The 15,999-nt window shown below is 39.5% G+C and overlaps 1 protein-coding gene across 3 annotated transcripts in view; it reads right to left on the bottom strand.

Annotated features, from left to right (window-relative positions):
* rngtt (RNA guanylyltransferase and 5'-phosphatase) overlaps positions 1 to 15,999 on the bottom strand; it is a 326,235-nt gene that overhangs the window by 81,289 nt on the left and 228,947 nt on the right. For all 3 annotated transcript variants that reach the window (XM_067984898.1, XM_067984896.1, XM_067984897.1), the window contains exon 13: positions 5,131 to 5,231. In XM_067984898.1, the coding sequence (XP_067840999.1) occupies positions 5,131 to 5,231 (101 nt within the window). The remainder of the gene's footprint in view (positions 1 to 5,130; positions 5,232 to 15,999) is intronic.

Genomic DNA, 15,999 nt, shown 5'->3' with positions numbered 1-15,999 from the left:
GCTGGTTGTCATCTACTTGGATAAAGATCATAAAAGTGTAGATGGATTTCTTTTTCTAATTCTTATCGGGGAATAGTATGTAAAACTGAATGCTGTAGATTTAATTTCCCTTCAGTAAGTATTACAAAGGTTAATTTTGCTATTCTTTTATAATGGCAAAAAGCTTGTTAGCTAAACATTGGTCAGCAAATTTTAAGGTGGATGTTGTTTTCCATCTTTGTTTAAAGATGGCTGATCCTTTCAAAATTCTGATGATGTTTTTTGTTGTGAAGATTTTTATTAAAATCTTGAAATTCTTTGTTGTTCCAGTTGAATGGTCTGACAAACTTCATGTTCTGAATGGGAAACAATCCTGAACAGTGCTTCAGCTGCACCGAGAATGTGGTTTAGCACTGTTTGGATTTAACCTTATGTAATGATTAAACACATTGTAGGATAGTTTGTTTCTGGTTGATATTTTTTGCTGAGGTTCAGACTAAATCTTTTGCATTTATTTATGACAGGGAAAAACAGAAACTATTTAATTGGCGTAAAACTAGTTGATATGCACCTGGTATTTCAAAATGCTTCACCTCAAGACCGCCAAGAGGTCGGGACACAAATTTAAGCTCATGTCCACAGCGCTCCCTTCTACCTTAAAAAATCGTTGATTCTATATGCATATTGGAAAAAGTTTCTACAGCAGAAATTTTTAAGCAGAGTAAGAAAAGAATATTTGAGGGAGTTGAGAGCTGATCAGTCTCCAGTTTTCAGGGTCACAGCCACTGATAGAAAAGCAGCACGAGTAGCACACGTACACTGAGCAATTTTATAAAGTGTGGAACCATAAATTAATCAATAAAAACTTATTTTAAGAGGAGGTAGGGAGATGATCAGTTCGGGGCTTGATACCAGAACTGTGGTCACTGCCATAGATGTCAGTACACATGCTGGTTTCCAGCAGTCCTCTTTTGCTGCCATGTTTTATTCTTTTAAACAGTTGACTGGAGCACTCATGGGAACAGTTACTTTGTCTTGATTCAGCTCTTCTACAAACAATATCATGTCTTGGGTATTGTAAACAATTTTACAACACCAAGTTATAGTCCAACAATTTTATTTGAAATTCACAAGCTTTCGGAGGCTTCCTCCTTCCTCAGGTGAATGTTGTGGAAATGAAATCCTCGAACCCTTCGCATTTATAAATCACAGAACAATACCTGGTGATTACAGATAGTCTTTCCAAATGCCCGTTGCCAAGGCAATCACAGTGTGCAGGCAGAGAGGTGTTACCTACAAGGCCACCGAATATACAAACAACCAAAAAAAGAGAGAGAGGCAGAAACATAGAAACATCCGGAAGGAAGAGAAAGACAGCAAATGACCCGTTATATTAAAAACAGATAACATTTGTTCGCTGGTGGGGTTACGTGTAGCGTGACATGAACCCAAGATCCCGGTTGAGGCCGTCCTCATGGGTGCGGAACTTGGCTATCAATTTCTGCTTGACGATTTTGCGTTGTCGTGTGTCTCGAAGGCCGCCTTGGAGTATGCTTACCCGAAGGTCGGTGGCTGAATGTCCTTGACTGCTGAAGTGTTCCCCGACTGGGTGGGAACCCTCCTGTCTGGCGATTGTTGCGCGGTGTCCATGCTCTGAGGCATCCTTTCCTGCAACATGCCCCAGAGCATGGTACATTGGCGAGACCATGCAGACGCTGCGACAATGGATGAACGGGCAGTTGGAAAGACTATCTGTAATCACCAGGTATTGTTCTGTGATTTATAAATGCGAAGGGTTCGAGAATTTCATTTCCACAACATTCACCTGAGGAAGGAGGAAGCCTCCGAAAGCTTGTGAATTTCAAATAAAATTGTTGGACTATAACTTGGTGTTGTAAAATTGTTTACAACTGTCAACCCCAGTCCATCACTGGCATCTCCACATCATGTCTTGGGTAGACAGATCTTTACATCTACTTATGTCATCACTGGAGTGGAACGTCACAAGCACTAAATTAGTTATTCTTCTCAAAATGCCTGCCCCACACTATCTCTGCCTTCCAATATTAAGACTTAAAATGAGGGAAGACAGAGATACATGTAACTTTGTTTGAGACATTTAAGATAATTTGGCAAATCTGGTTGATGGGAGTTCACTTCAATATAGATTTTTTGTGCTCATCAGGATGAGAGATGTTGGCAACCAGTGTTGGCTTCAAGCAAGCACAGATCAGGTGTAGCTCAGCTAACTGCAAAATAAATCTCACTTTTCCCTGCTCCAGTAATGCACAGTAGCCCTGACCAGAGAAGCACAACCCTTACTGTACAAGCATGACACGTTCATCATGAAAACCAGTCATTCCCAAGCCCTCTCAGTTACATGACCAAGTTAGTGTCAGTTAAGTGTTTTGTGCCCACACCCACTAAGAACAAACAATGTTGCCCCTATGAAAGAAATTATAAACATCTGAAAGATAACAAGGGTTGTAAATGGGGGGGGGGGGGGGGGCAAAGGGAGGAAGATGCACAGGGGCATGAATCAGAGGAACAGTGAGCTCGAGGTGGGTGGTGCTGGGTTGTAGGGCTGGATGAGGTTACAGAAGTAAAGGGGTCGGTCCATGGACAGATTTAAACACACAGATGAAAATGTTAAATTGGAGTCATTGGGGGACCAGGAACCAATGTAGGTCAGCAAGGATAGAAGTGATAGTTGAGTGGGACTTGGTGCAGGATAGGATACGGGCAGCAGAGTTTTGGATGAGCTGAAGTTTGTGGAGGGTAGACTTGGTAGGCCAAGCTGAGAGTGTTTTGGAATAGTTGAATTTGAAGGTGGCAACAGCATGGATGAGGGTTTCAGCAGCAGACAGGCTGAGGCAGGGGCGGAAACGGGCATCATTACAGAGCTGAAAGTAGGCGGTCTTTGTGATGGGATGGATATGGGGTTAAAAGCTCAGCTCGGGGTTAAACAGGATCCCAAAGTTATGAACAGTTTAGTTAAAAATACATAAACTATTTAAGTTCACAGTGAAATGTTTTAAAAGATCTGAATGACATTTGTGCATTGTGCCTGAGGTACTAAGAACTTCATGTAAAATTCTGGCTTGATATCAACAGTTATTTAATTATGTGACAGATGTGTTTATAGTGACAAATTAAATTATAAAGCAACCAGTGATATGTAACCATGTGCCATTAGCAGTAAACTGTGGGCCTGATTTTAGAAGTACATTTTACACTGGGATAAAATACCATATTTGTGTTATAGAGCAAAACTTATGTTTTATGTATTTGTGTGTTATGTGCATATTAAGGTGGCTGCATCAAAGTGATTATATTGGAATAACCCAACAGATCCCTGGGCTGAAGAAAGCTGAGCAATTATTCATCAAGGCCAGAAGTAATACTATGAAGAGATATGAAATACATGAGAAATTAAAGTGGAGTATTCCTTTTCCTGGAGATGTTTAATATTTAGATGTTCTTCATTAGGGCTTATGCTTTTATGATGTACAGAAAATATATTACTCTCTACCTGTTAGTAAAAATAAATCCCAATATCACTATACACTGAATCATATGGTACAATTGAGTAATGGAAGCTGTCATTCATTAATGTATGCCATGACAACGCCGTTTAAAAAAAACTGATATTCATATATGAATAACACACTGCCAAGTACATTCCAAGGCAGCAACATATTCTGGGGTTGAGATGCATTACTACTTCATAACACATTGTAAACTGTGTGTTAGCCTATACATCACTTATTATTGGTGAGGGCATTGTATAGATGATATATTCACTCCTTTGAAACCAGCAGATTTTTCTCTTTTTTTGACACAATGAAATCTATTAATACTTTTTAATAAATCACACAATATACAGGGATGCTTCTGACGCACTGTTGCGGCAAATGCAGCTTCCTCCACAGTTTAAAAAAAAACTTACCAGAGAAAAAACAGTTTTGACCAAAAATGTCAAATCCCTTTTCCAGTTAGTACTGTTTATCTGCCACTATTATTTTTGCAACTTAATCTTCTCGAACATTATTAGAGTATAATTTCCTAGTTATAGCTAAAATAAATTTATAAATACAAGCTGATCTCATATGGCATTGCTCACGTATAGTCTGGGGTCTTCAGCATGGTTATCATGCATAGCAGTGAATTGCGCCTGTCCCTTTAAACCCACTGCTCAGGTACCCTGTGGGGAAATGGTCTAAATAGGTGGAGGTCGATTAGAGGGTTATTGGAAGTTAGAAAATTCTCTAGATTGGCAGCATGCTTGGTTCCTCTCTTTGTTAATTCAACAATCTCTAAATGTTACCTCAAGGTCAGAAAAGAATGTTAGGAAATGAATGGATTTCATTTGCTTTTTGTATTTTTTAAAAAAAAAAGAATGTTGAGTTATAATTTGTTGGTATTTGATACAAAATATTATCTGGAATGTGACAGATGCTCTCAAACTTTTATATAAATAGGTTGCATGTAGCATTCCTCAGTGTGTCAGAGGATACAGTGCAGTTACAATGCCACCTAGTTGCTGCAGCCTGCTACCAGGACTTGTTTACATATGGAATTTCCAATATAGCTGATTACATAGGAATTTGCAATTGCTAAATGTTGGCATTAAAAAGTGACCAAAAATCACGACCACAGGAAATGTGCACATAAGATTTTTAATATAACATAGATTGAAAATTTATTGGAAGTACTGCAACTAAATAAGGTTTTTGACATTTTAAAGGTCATGCAATTTAAATGATCAGCAAAGGATTCAAATTAGGGAACGGGGAAGTGACAAAGGGTATTTTAACAATGTACCTAAATAGAATGAAAAGCCTGAAGGTCTGTATCTTTGTTGTAGCTCTATTCAACATGTATGTTTGCACCCATTATGATTTAATTCATTTGAATAAAATTAAATAAATAGTCCCAGTCTTTCGCAAAATAGAAACAAACAATTTCTTTCTCCATTATGCAATCACTCCAAATGCAGTATTTGACAACTATATGCTTGATGAACATCATGAAAAAAAGAGATAGATCAAAAGCAGTCTGCCCACAGGTTTACAAAACAACATTTCATGTCATGCTTTCAGAAAAATCAGGTCAAAGTTATTGAAATAAATCTTTGTAGAGATTACTCACCCTTCTCCTCCTACTTTTGTTATTTTCAGACGAAAGTCAACAGAGTTATGGCTTGGAGGTTTCCACTTAAGTATATCATCACATCGACCAGGCTTGTACTTCTATATAAAGTTTAAAAAATGCATTTAGCTGCATTTATTCTCTTCTACACACATTTAAAATATTTAATAATGGTACATAGGCATCATTTACAAAACAAATACTAGTGTGCCAAATGTGAAAAAAATATAAAATATTATAGTTTAGAGCGGTAAAATAGTTGATTAATTTGTAAGAATACAAACTATGCATCATGTCACATTACAAACAGGTCTACAATTTTGAACCTTAGTGCCCATTCAGGTGCTTATGTCCAGTTTTTAAGGAAACTGGATTCAATGGCGAATGTTACTTTGGTGAAGATGCTCATTCTTTGATGTCTTTTCTGACCATTGTACAATAGAATAGATAATCAATGTGGCAGTAATAGAAAATCATATTGAGATTGTCCAAATTGAACCCTTCTCAAAGTGTCAAATTGGAATATGAACCATTAACGTTGCACATAAAGCTAGGATCCAACTCTGAACCAATCACAATATGAAACTAATTTTGCAGAAATTACAATTTGTTCAATTGAACACACCAACTCCCAGGATACTTTTAAAGATTAAAACTTTCAAAGTGTAAAGAAGCAAAGTTCTTTTGAGGAACTTCAATGATCTGCTTCGGCTGGTTTATCATGACTTTAGATGATGTAAATATAAACAATCACTTCCAGAAGAATATACTAATTTACTGATCTTTGTAAAATATTATATTCAATTAATAAATGCAACCAGCAAATGTTAGGTATCAAGGCTATCTGGATAGCGGTAAGCTGAAATTGCAACAGTGTAGGCATATATTTTTTTATTCGTTCATGGGATGTGGGCATCGCTGGTGAGGCCGGCATTTATTACCTATCCCTAATTGCCCTTGAGGTACACTAGTAACCTAGCTCATCAGTTCCAACATGCAACAAAATTAAAACTGCAACACCGGAGGGAGTGTTACACAGTATCAAATTATTTGTTTCTCCCCCTCAAATCTTCTCATGGTGGATTCCTGATCTCATTCAACCATCCAGTGAAGTCACATGAGGCTGTCACCCCAAAAGACAGAAGGTTGAGGGTGTTAAAAGAAGCTGAAGGCTGGATTTTTCAACTGCCCATTCCTCCGAAATTGCTACAATACCAATATTTTCCTGGGTTGGGGATCATTGACCATACAGACAGGCTCCTGGCGGGATTCCTACTGCCTGGGCTGAAGAGGGGAACGAGGGAGTGCTGCAGCAGGAATGCGGTTACAGCACAAAAGGCGGTGAGGGACGGCAGAAGAGCCCAAAGAAGGAAGAAGTTGCAGTGTTTATAGGCCATGGAAGGGACTGGGGCCTACAAAGATGTGTGCCCGTGGCCAAATTGAAGGGTGAGGCAGCTTCTTCTAGGCTTTCTCCCTCCATTTGTGAGCATCAGGGTCATTACTACCACCACTCTGGGCCTGTTAGAAACTTCCAGCCAGCAGTCCCAAGGAACAGCAGTAAGAGGGGCAGATGGGAGCAAAATGGACCAGGATACCGATTCCTGCCTCCCAATAGCAATTATTTGCAGTGAGTGGGGAAAGGATAGTCGGCAGCAGTCCCCGGTGGAGACAGGAAATCCACGGCAGGCAGGGCAGGGAGGCAGGCGTTGGTGGGCCTCAATTTTCCCTCCGTTTCTATTTAGGGCAGGTTAGCACAGGAAAAATCAGTCCTTTTACTACAAAGGCATGGGATTACAGACATCATAAAGAGTTTCACTGTAGTAAAAAGAAAATCTTGCATTTATCTAATGCTTTAATCACATCTCTCTCAAACGTATCATGAATTATAAATGGATTTCTTTTGGAGGTGCAGTAGATGTAAGCACGTACATTTTGCAGACACCACAAATGACAAGATTGATGATCAGTTAACCTATTTCTGCTATTGTTGGTTGAAGAGGAATATTGGCCAGGACGCTGGTAAATATCCTTTCCACATAGCAGTCTCCAATTGCAATGGAAAACTTACATTATAGTAAAAGGAGGACTTTAATATACTTGCACTATTAAAGGGACAATAAGTATTATTAGATGAAGTGGTGTATCAGAGGAAGATATAGAGACTTCAAAGTAACTGTCATAATCCACGAAAACAAATTAGGCTACAAAGTACTCCACACGATTAAACAATTTTTAGTTTTTTATGCTGCAGATTTTGCTGTTACTAGTTTTGCTCTGTAAACAGCCTATAGGGATACACAGAAACAGAACTGAACAAAATACAGTAACGATTTTTTCAAACCAAAGTTAAGGAAAACAGAATGTTTTATGAATTTTTTAAAGTTGCAACTGAGTTAATAAGAAAAAAACTGCTTGCAATTTGAGATGCAGTTGTGCAGCAATGAATTGGCCATAAAAATGTTCAATGAATCTATGATTGAATGCATTTCAAATGTCACAAATCTTAACTCGAATACTGTCTAGTATATGAAATCATTAAGAACAAATTATGCAGTATTATCCCATAATATATTTTCAGTAAATAAATACTTTCTCAATTTGCATTTCTCACAACAAATCTGTGATTAAGAAAATATTTGGCTTATGCTTTAGCCTGCAATGAGTTGCTGCTTATTGCTGTGGGAATTTTTTCATTGACATACAAGTACCTCCTCTATATTAAACTGGAAAAGTATGATTTTGCAATAGGACTGCAGATGAGATCATTACCCAGTTTAGTTATAACAAAGTCTGAATGAATGCTCTAGTCCTAGGGCAGCATTTTTAAAAAATGCTGAATTGGGTTCATTATTAAAATATACCAGCTCATGTCCTATGGCACAGCTCATGGAGAAATCCAAAACGGCCCCTCCTTGCAACGGTCTCACTTTTGCTGATATTAATGCTTTGGTACCTTTTAGTTTGTCTTCCACTCTTTCTCTCAGTCTGCCTCTCATACTTCTCTTTGCAATGTCTCTATTTGTGTCCAACTCTTTGTCTTTGAAGTCTTTGCTTCCCTATATTTCTCTTCTCTCCTGTATGCCTCCCAATCTCTCACCACACATGTCCCTTTACTGATGTACTCAAATTCTATTTCACAACGTTTTTAAAGCAGAAAATGTGCAGCAAAATGATAGTCAAAAATGTACTGGGTTGTAGATTGTTAGTGGTATTGAGCAGTGGGAGGCTGACTGGGAGCTGCTGTAACATGTGTAGTTGAGAGCTGAGAATGTGTGGGGATTTGGGAAGCTCTGGGGCCTGAAGGTATTTGAGAAATGGAATTCAGGAGATCTGGGGTCTGGGCAAAGGAAGCCATGCATGCTAGGTCATGGGGGGGGGCGTGGGGGGGGGGGGGAGGGCAGGGAGGGCGAAAATATGGGATGGCCGTGTTTTGGGGTCTTGTAGCAGTCAAAGGAATGATGAAACAAATACCATATTCTAAAAAAAGATGGCTGCAAATTGACATCAATGTTATAGTGGACTGTTGATGTTGCTTCAAAGGAAGCACATTTAATCTCTGCATTAAGAGGCAGAGTGAAGGTAGCAAAAAAGAGAGTGTGTGGCAAAGAGGGGTCGAGAAAGCAGGAAAGACAGAGGGTAGGTGAAGAGTGACAAAAAGGAGGGAGACAGGGAGGGGTAGAGGTATGGGGAGAGCGAGAGAGAAAGAGAGCGAGAGCGGTATGGGGAGGTAGGGAGAGCGAGAGAGGGGGAGAGAGAGAGATATGGGGAGGTAGGGAGAGAGAGAGAGAGAGAGGAATAGGGAGAGAGAGAGAGAGAGAGAGGAATGGGGAGAGAGAGAGAGAGAGAGAGAGAGAGAAAGATGTATGGGGAGGTAGGGAGGGAGAGAGAGGGAGAGGGAGAGGGAGAGAGAAGTATGGGGAGTTAGGGAGAGAGAGAGAAGTATGGGGAGTTAGGGAGAGAGAGAGAAGTATGGGGAGTTAGGGAGAGAGAGAGGTATGGGGAGGTAGGGAGAGAGAGGGATGGGGTAGGGATGAGAGGGATGGGGAAGGAAGGGGGTGGGGAGAGAAGCAGAGGAATTAAAGAGAGATAGAATATGGGGAGAGGGGAAAAGGAAGGAGGGAGTGAGGGGCAGCAGGGAACAGATGGTGGCAGAAAGAGGTGTATGGGAGGGAGAAAAAGGGAAGGGAAGATAGAGAGTGGGGAGATGGACGGAGAAGAGCAAATGTAGAAATTATGAGGGGAGAGAAGGGATGAGTTGTGGGAGTGGGCAGGGAAAGAAACTGGAAGGGGAACAAAGAAATGGAGAGAATAGACAGACTGGGACTTTATTCCCTGGAGAGTAGGAGGTTAAGGGGTGATCTTATAGAAGTCTATAAAATAATGAGGGGCATAGATAAGGTCGATAGTCAAAATCTTTTCCCAAAGGTAGGGGAGTCTATAACGAGGGGGCACAGATTTAAGGTGAGAGGGGAGAGATACAAAAGGATCCAGAGGGGCAATTTTTTCACTCAAAGGGTGGTGAGTGTCTGGAACGAGCTGCCAGAGGCAGTAGTAGAGGCGGGTACAATTTTGTCTTTTAAAAAGCATTTGGACAGTTACATGGGGAAGATGGGTATCGAGGGATATGGGCCAAGTGCAGGCAATTGGGACTAGCTTAGTGGTATAAACTGGGCGACATGGACATGTTGGGCCGAAGGGCCTGTTTCCATGTTGTAACTTCTATGATTCTATAAGAGAGGGACATCGAGAGAAAGAGTGAGAGAGAAAACACAGAAAAAAAGTCTGGTCCCCCACCATCCCTCTCTTGCATGCCTACTGCTGACTAATTTCCACATCGACCATCAAAAGCAGCGAAGGAGTCTTCAGCCCACTTATTAACCATCCGGCTGGGGTACTGGCACTGGGCAAAACTGAGATTTCACAGAGGAAGAAATGAATAAGGGAAAAAACAAAAATAGAAATTTTAAAAAAAGATCTTTTGCGGATGTAAAAATCACCGTACAGAATAGGTAGAAATCATAAATGATCATTTCTTTGTCAGTTGTGAACTGAAGGTCACAAGAACAAAGACTGAACACGTACAGATAAAAACAAATGAGCAGCAGTACTTTAAAGGCTGTATATTTTATATATATATATATGGTTAAGTATCAAAAAACATTTTAGGAAGTAATTTAAGTATGTCCACCTTAGACAGTATTACATAATTCTGTGCCTCTTTCAAAAAATGTAACACTTCCACTGAACTGTCTGCATGGTTTAATATCAAATTTAATTTTGTTTTGCAATGGGATCCATTACAGTATTGTTTTCATTGCAAGCAGTTTAAAACTGTGCAAATTCAAAAGAAGAAAAAATGGTGTGAAATTAATTGAATATTAATGACATATAGAACAAAACATTCAAGTATTCGGAGTCATCCACAACAACTGGGGTACCTTTGATGCAGCTGCGCAACAGCTACCATCTTTATTAAGACTAATCGATCTGCAGTTGTGCCAGGGAGCAGAGCAGTTAGGCAAAGGAGGAGCTGGAGCAGGGATAGAGTGGAACAATTTTCAAGTTAAAGCAGGGATGGAGTGGTTTCCTATATCTGGCAACAAGGACCAACAAAGTACAGGCAAGTACAGGGCATACATGCCAACCTACAAAACCCAGAAAGGCCGACAAACAACTTCAAAATAGCTGACAAATCAAAAAACAATAAATTAAATTTCTTTTTGTTTAATTGGATTTCAGGATTTTTGTTTGTGTGTTTTAACTCTCCTCTGCCAAAACTCTTCACTACTCCAAGCTCATCCTGGAGAGCCAAGATAACCCTCACCTTCTTTTCTCTAAAACCAGCTGTCTTCTTAAACCCCACCCCCTCCCCTGCATCCACCACCCACATCTCCAACAAGTGTGAGGAGTTCATGGGACTCTTTGTCACTATGATTGGTATCATCCGTTGAGTTGCGTCTGCTGCTTCTCCCGCTCCCATTCCTCCTGCCCACCAAGCCAAACTCCACCACCCCCGCTGCATTTTTCTCTAATTTTACTCTTATTTCCCCCGTGCCCTCTCTAAGCTCATCTTGTCCATGTCTATTTCCTGCTCCCTTGATCTCATTCCCACTAAACTGCAGAAAAAAAATGGGTACAAGGTGACAAAATCTCCCTAGCAAATCTCCTTGAAATGAGCCATGCTCTTGCCATGGTCTTTTAAAATTTGGAATGGCATACATGCCATCTTCTTACAGCTCTCTGATGACTGACATCATTTTCCTTGCTTGGTCTACTTGCGAGTTGGCATTTGCCATTACTAGATTACTTGCAGGTAGATCTGCCAATAGGAGGTTAGAAGATTCCCTCAACTGGCAAAGACCCAAGAGGAACCTGCCAAGCCTGTGTGTACCAGGTCAGTCCACTACACAAAGGAAAGGCCACCTGGAGGACGTGCTGCTGCACAAGGCTGACACACTATTGTTTTTGTGGAACAGAAGCTGCATTTAGAAAGTTGTTATCGCATTATTCTTTTTATTCTCCAATAGTTGGAAAAATAAGCTGCAAGAACATGTTACGAATTTTTAAAAAATTGTATTTGCTTTCTGGGCTAGAACTTTTCAAGGGACACAGCTTTTTTATTTAAACTATTTGAATTCCCCAGCCATAAACTTGGTTTGATTTTCCCCATTCTTAAATTGACTAATTAATGTTACACATATCAACAGCCAACATTGGCCTTTCCCCTCACATATTCGGAGTTTTCTAGGTTTATGTTTGCATAAAAAAGTAAATGTAGATATTCAATAATTTGTATATTTATGGTGCTATGGATAAAAGTCCATGATTTTGGCCTAATTTTTTGGATTTGTATCCATGAGTTGAGAAGTATGGCTGTGGGGCTCACAAGATAGAAACAGCCAAAGGTCCTTCAGCCCTTTTACCCTTCCAGAATACGAAAATTACTGCATTTGCATTACAACATCTAAGTGTTCATTAAATTATCCTGTGTCCTAATTTCAATCATTCTTCCTGACAACATCTTCCAGCTGTTGATCATCCTTGATGTAAAGTTGTATTTTCCAATGTTTGCTCTAAATTTTTTCTTCACAACTTCACTACACAACCTCGGCATGACCTATGGGGATTTGAACTCAGCTGATTTAGCAACATAACCAACAACCCAATTGCTTGGTTTATTGGCAACTCACAAAGCTGAGACTTGGTGAGCAATGAGTCAATTAACATCACTAGGTCTTTCAACTTCCCCTTAAGCATGTTCTATTATTACTTCCACTACACAGTAAATTGTAATTGAGACCACAACCCCAGCCTGTACTCTTGAATTTCCACTGAGTGCGGTGGCTACAGTTGATCTTCATTCGAGATAGGAACAAGTTTCATATTTTGAAAACTCATACAAAGGAGGACCCACATCAAAGTGATGTTGGTTAGAGCTGAGTGAAAGTTAGCTGCTTGAGGGCTCAATGCAATTGGTAAAATCACAGGAAGGGCATCTGGTCTTGCTTTTAAAATACAATGCTCAAAATCTGGGTCACTGTGATCCTTCATTCGATTTGAAGCATCTGTTGCTCTCTTGTAGGACACTGTTCTTTTACCAGTTTAGTTTAGTAATTTGTAATACAGAAAGCCAAACAAGCAAGTAAAAAAGTGTAAGCACAATCTTCAAAATCAGCAATTTTCATTTTCTGCAACATTGGAAAGAAAAAGAATTAGAAGTGACAAAGTGACTGAATAGGTCTGCTCAAAGTCTTTAAACTCATCTGTTCAGCTCAGCACCTATGACGGGGACATTATTCATTTGGACAAACACGATTTTCAGTGAGCCTGTATAAATTTATATTGCTCAAGTCTGACCGAGAACAGTTGAATAATGGCTTGACCTCTGCCTGGTTTTGGCTATTGCGCAAAAGCACAATTTCTGGAAAACTGCATTAAACCTCCCCTTCCTGCCTCCTTTCTCACATTTTCTTTTCAAGGTATGTTGTAAAATTCTTTAATTCAAGTCTCTGTGCACTACACACCAGTCACTAAATAATAGGGAGGTAACATATTCTCAAATTTCTGGTAAAACTCCTCTGTGACTTACAAATGGAAGATTTTTAAATGCGGTTAACCAGCCCTTCTTTTTTTTCTATCTGCACAGAAGGACATCAACTCCAACTGTTACTTCCTTTAGACAGCCTCATTGAGAGTGGGCGCTTACCAAAAGATTTCCCCAGGAAAGAAAATTAAGTAACTGTCTGGTGTTGTATTCCTTAGAATTCATAAATCTATTTAGCTTTAAAAGAAAGCTGGATAGGTTTATACATTTCTCATAAAAAGATTTGCATTTGTCCCTGTGTGTGATGGCACATATTTGTCACAACACAGAAACACTGCTGCCTGCTGTGATGAAGGAGTTGCAAGAGCAAATGCAAAACAAAATGAGACTCATTACTACCTATGGCTGTGCTAAACACAGCTTTCTTTTTGTCTTTTTTAAAAAAAAAGTCTATCTCATTAGCATTTGCTGAACTTATGCAGGCTTTCCTCCTTAAATATAATTTGCCACCCTGCCAGTTGCCTTTCGGGCGCTAGTCACAATATTTGCTATTCTGGGAAAATGCGGGAAAGGAGGGGCATGCCGGTAATTCCACCCCTTCCCATTACGATTCAAAAATTATTTCCCTCAAAATAATTTACTGAAAAATAACTCAAGTGACACCGAGTGCAAAATTCATAGACCCACCAGGAGGAGTCAAATATGAAGGTCTAACTCACTCAATGGTTTATTTTTCTGTACATCTGAGTCCCACTGTGCACCTCGTCTATACTATTGATTTTAAGTTGTTTTTTAAAGACAGAGTACATAACGGCTTTGTTCTGCAGGGGCTCACCATATCAAAAGACTGCCACAGGTTCAGATACACAACTGTACTGTTACATGGTTACAAAGCAGTTGGTGAGGCTGCTATGGAAGGAGGTTGCCGGTGTGTATATTGTGCTAATAGTGATCACTTAAAAAAAATTATAGTACTAGCAATGTTCAGGAAGTGGAGGATGTAGCATAACGAAACAGCTGTAACTGATAATAGAGAATACTGGTGCAACAGAGGACAGTTAAAAAGGTTGGAAAAGTACGTGCACACATCATATGTTGTGTCGAACAATTTTAGTAGTTGAAGAAGTGAGGACAGAATCAGGCTCGACTGTGATGCTCTCGTTCCGCAGCTGAACGACCTGTCAACATTCTTCACACATCTCTGCTCACACATGAAAAATAACCACTTGGGCAAGGCTGCAGAGGGCTGTAGAAACCCATGAAACAAAGCAAAAATATGCAGGAAAAAAATTGATGACAGAAACACTTGCACCTCCCCCACGTACAGAATATACACACACACACAATAATGAATGAACAAACAAAATGCGAACACCATTTAGTGGGAAAAAGAAAAACATAGCCATTAGGGAAAGCCACTGAATTTATTCAGTATCGCTGAATGCTGGTCAATATGCATATTTTATTTAGCTGATCAAAGGCTAATACTTCCCTTTCCACATAATAAGGCATCATATCACACTACAGAAAAATTCAATTCATCATATTCACTCAAGTAAAAATAGCTTATGGATTTGAATTTGTTCGAAGTGTTCATGTTCAAAAGCAATTTAAGTAGTTGGTGCATGGCAGGAAATACAATTTTTATTTGTAAAGACTGTTCAAACATCAATTTCATCTACATCAATTCTTCGGTGACTGCAGAGGATGCTCCCCATGGATCATTTCAAAGAGGCAGGGAGTTGAATACTCAAGAAAGTGGCTGATCCCTTAAGGAGCGTTTTTAAGTGGCTGCATTAATACTGCGTACAAAAACATGGAACCCTTTATAGCAACAAAAAAGAAAATGCTGGAGAAGCTCAGCAAGTCAGGCAGCATCTGTGGAGAAAGAAACAGAGTTAACGTTTCAGGTCGAAGACCTTGCGTCAGAACTGCAGTTCTGCACTTAACTCTTTCTTTCTCCACAGATGCTGCCTGACTTGCTGAGCTTCTCCAGCATTTGCTGTTTCTATTTCAGATTTCCAGCATCCGCAGTATTTTGCTTTTGAACCCTTTATAGCATCTGCGTTCTGAAATATCAGTGGGTTTTAGGCTTTTAACAGAACGTATGTTTTGCTTTTGTAACAACTTCAGAGGCAAGTTGTTTTGAATAAGTAATTTCTGTGAATAACTTCTTAAAAAGCAAGAGGAGGCTTAGTTTCTAACCAAAAGAAAGTCTTAGAGTTATTGAAGGAATCAACAACAAACACAAATACAGTATCAGCATTGTATTGATTTTGATGAAGGGTCCCACCAAAAACACTAAACTTTCAGCTATAAAAGAAAACTTAAAATCATCGACAAAGAGGAAAAAAACAAGTTACATTTTAGGAAAGTGACCCGTCCTCAGAACTGGAAAGAGAAGGTAGATCACTTTTGGTCAATCTGATATGGGTTCGCCTCACTTCCCTTTCTAGTTGACAAAAAGACTCTATCCAAAACATTAATCGGTCTTTTTCTTTTCTTATCTTTTCTATTTTTATTTCAGATTTTCACTTCTTTTTTTTCTCTGCTGTTTAGTCATCTGTGCATTTTCAGCATGTTTTTGTTACTGTATTCACAACATCCTTGCTGGTCTTTTTGCATTACATCTTCAAAATATCCTTCCTGGCTTTTTGTTGTGCTCTTACTGCCTTTAGTTCCAAGGGGGCATAAATACAAAATAGCCACTAACAGAATTTAGGAAGAATTTCTTTAGAGAGAGGGTGGTGCGAATGTGGAACTTGCTGTCACATGGAATGGTTGAAGCAAACAGCACTGATGCATTTAAAGAGAAACTTGATGCA

The sequence above is a fragment of the Heptranchias perlo genome, chromosome 5, assembly GCF_035084215.1.
Source record: "Heptranchias perlo isolate sHepPer1 chromosome 5, sHepPer1.hap1, whole genome shotgun sequence".
Taxonomy (NCBI): domain Eukaryota; kingdom Metazoa; phylum Chordata; class Chondrichthyes; order Hexanchiformes; family Hexanchidae; genus Heptranchias; species Heptranchias perlo.
This window is presented reverse-complemented; position numbering and strand designations above follow the sequence as displayed.